We start from the raw sequence: 1,264 nt of genomic DNA on the forward strand, positions 1-1,264 counted from the left end.
TGTGTGTCTCTTGTCTCTCGTGTGTGTGTGTGTGTGTGTGTGTGTGTGTGTGTGTGTGTGTGTCTCATGTCTCTTATGTGTGTGTGTGTATCATGTTTCTTATGTGTGTGTCTCTCATGTCTCTTATGTGAGTGTGTGTGTGTGTGTTTTGCAGGCATGCTAAACAGGACGTGGATGATGAGTACGGCAGCGCAGCGTTTGCTCGTGGGTTACAGTCGTATTACGCCGTGGCTCATGCGGTCACTGAGCGGGTGGACAAACAGTCGTCTTTGCTAATCAACGGTCAACTCAAGCAATACCAGGTCATTCTGAGCTCTTACCAGTCGTTCAACATCAACACTTTCAACATTAATGGACAACTGATGAGAGTCGCTGATACACACAAAACACACACATTAAGAACAAACTAAGAGAGCTCTAGTGATTGCAAACAGAAAACTGACTGAAACAATATAAAACAATCCAAACGAAGAGACTTCAGACAGACAAAACCGCAGGCAGCAGCTGAATGTGTTGATGTTGTGACTGTTTCTCCACAGGTCAAGGGTCTGGAGTGGCTGGTGTCTCTCTATAACAACAATCTGAACGGGATCCTGGCGGATGAGATGGGTTTGGGCAAAACCATCCAAACCATCGCTCTCATCACGTACCTGATGGAGTACAAGCGCTTGAACGGACCCTACCTCATCATCGTGCCGCTCTCGTCAGTCGCTCTGCCTGTTTTTACTTCTGTATGTTCACACAGAGAGTCTGTTTGATGAACACTGTGTTTCTCTGACAGGACTCTGTCTAACTGGGTCTATGAGTTTGATAAGTGGGCGCCGTCTGTCGTCAAAGTCTCGTATAAGGTGAGCGACACACAGAGACACATGATCTGATGTACTGTAATGGCGTAAACATGAATCTGTGTTAACGAGTGACTAAACTGGCTGTATTTCACTTCTGCTCGAGACTGTGTGATAATCCAGCTTATGCCAAGTCATATTTATTTCTATAGGGCTTTATACAATACAGATTGCTTCAAAGCAGCTTCATGGAAATAAACATGAAAATATCAGTGTTAATGTTGTATAATTCATCATTCATGAAATGCCTTCAGCTGTGAAGCAGCTCTACGGAAGACAGCGCTGTCATTAGTTTATATCGTGCCTGTGTTCTGCAAATACAGCGACTCTTACGATAAAGTCCTTATGATGTTCCTCATTTGTGACCCTGCAGCACAAAAGCAGTCTTAAGTCGCTGGGGTATATTTGTAGCAATAGCC

At 44.4% G+C, this 1,264-nt stretch overlaps 1 protein-coding gene across 1 annotated transcript in view; it reads left to right on the forward strand.

Annotated features, from left to right (window-relative positions):
- Positions 1-1,264, forward strand: part of smarca4b (SWI/SNF related BAF chromatin remodeling complex subunit ATPase 4b) — a 20,921-nt gene that overhangs the window by 5,345 nt on the left and 14,312 nt on the right. Inside the window, exons 10-12 of the mRNA XM_016494265.1 lie at positions 133-302; positions 540-703; positions 782-848. Of these exons, the coding sequence (XP_016349751.1) occupies positions 133-302; positions 540-703; positions 782-848 (401 nt within the window). The remainder of the gene's footprint in view (positions 1-132; positions 303-539; positions 704-781; positions 849-1,264) is intronic.

This window comes from Sinocyclocheilus anshuiensis, unplaced genomic scaffold, assembly GCF_001515605.1.
Source record: "Sinocyclocheilus anshuiensis isolate Anshui unplaced genomic scaffold, SAMN03320099.WGS_v1.1 scaffold2668, whole genome shotgun sequence".
NCBI lineage: Eukaryota > Metazoa > Chordata > Actinopteri > Cypriniformes > Cyprinidae > Sinocyclocheilus > Sinocyclocheilus anshuiensis.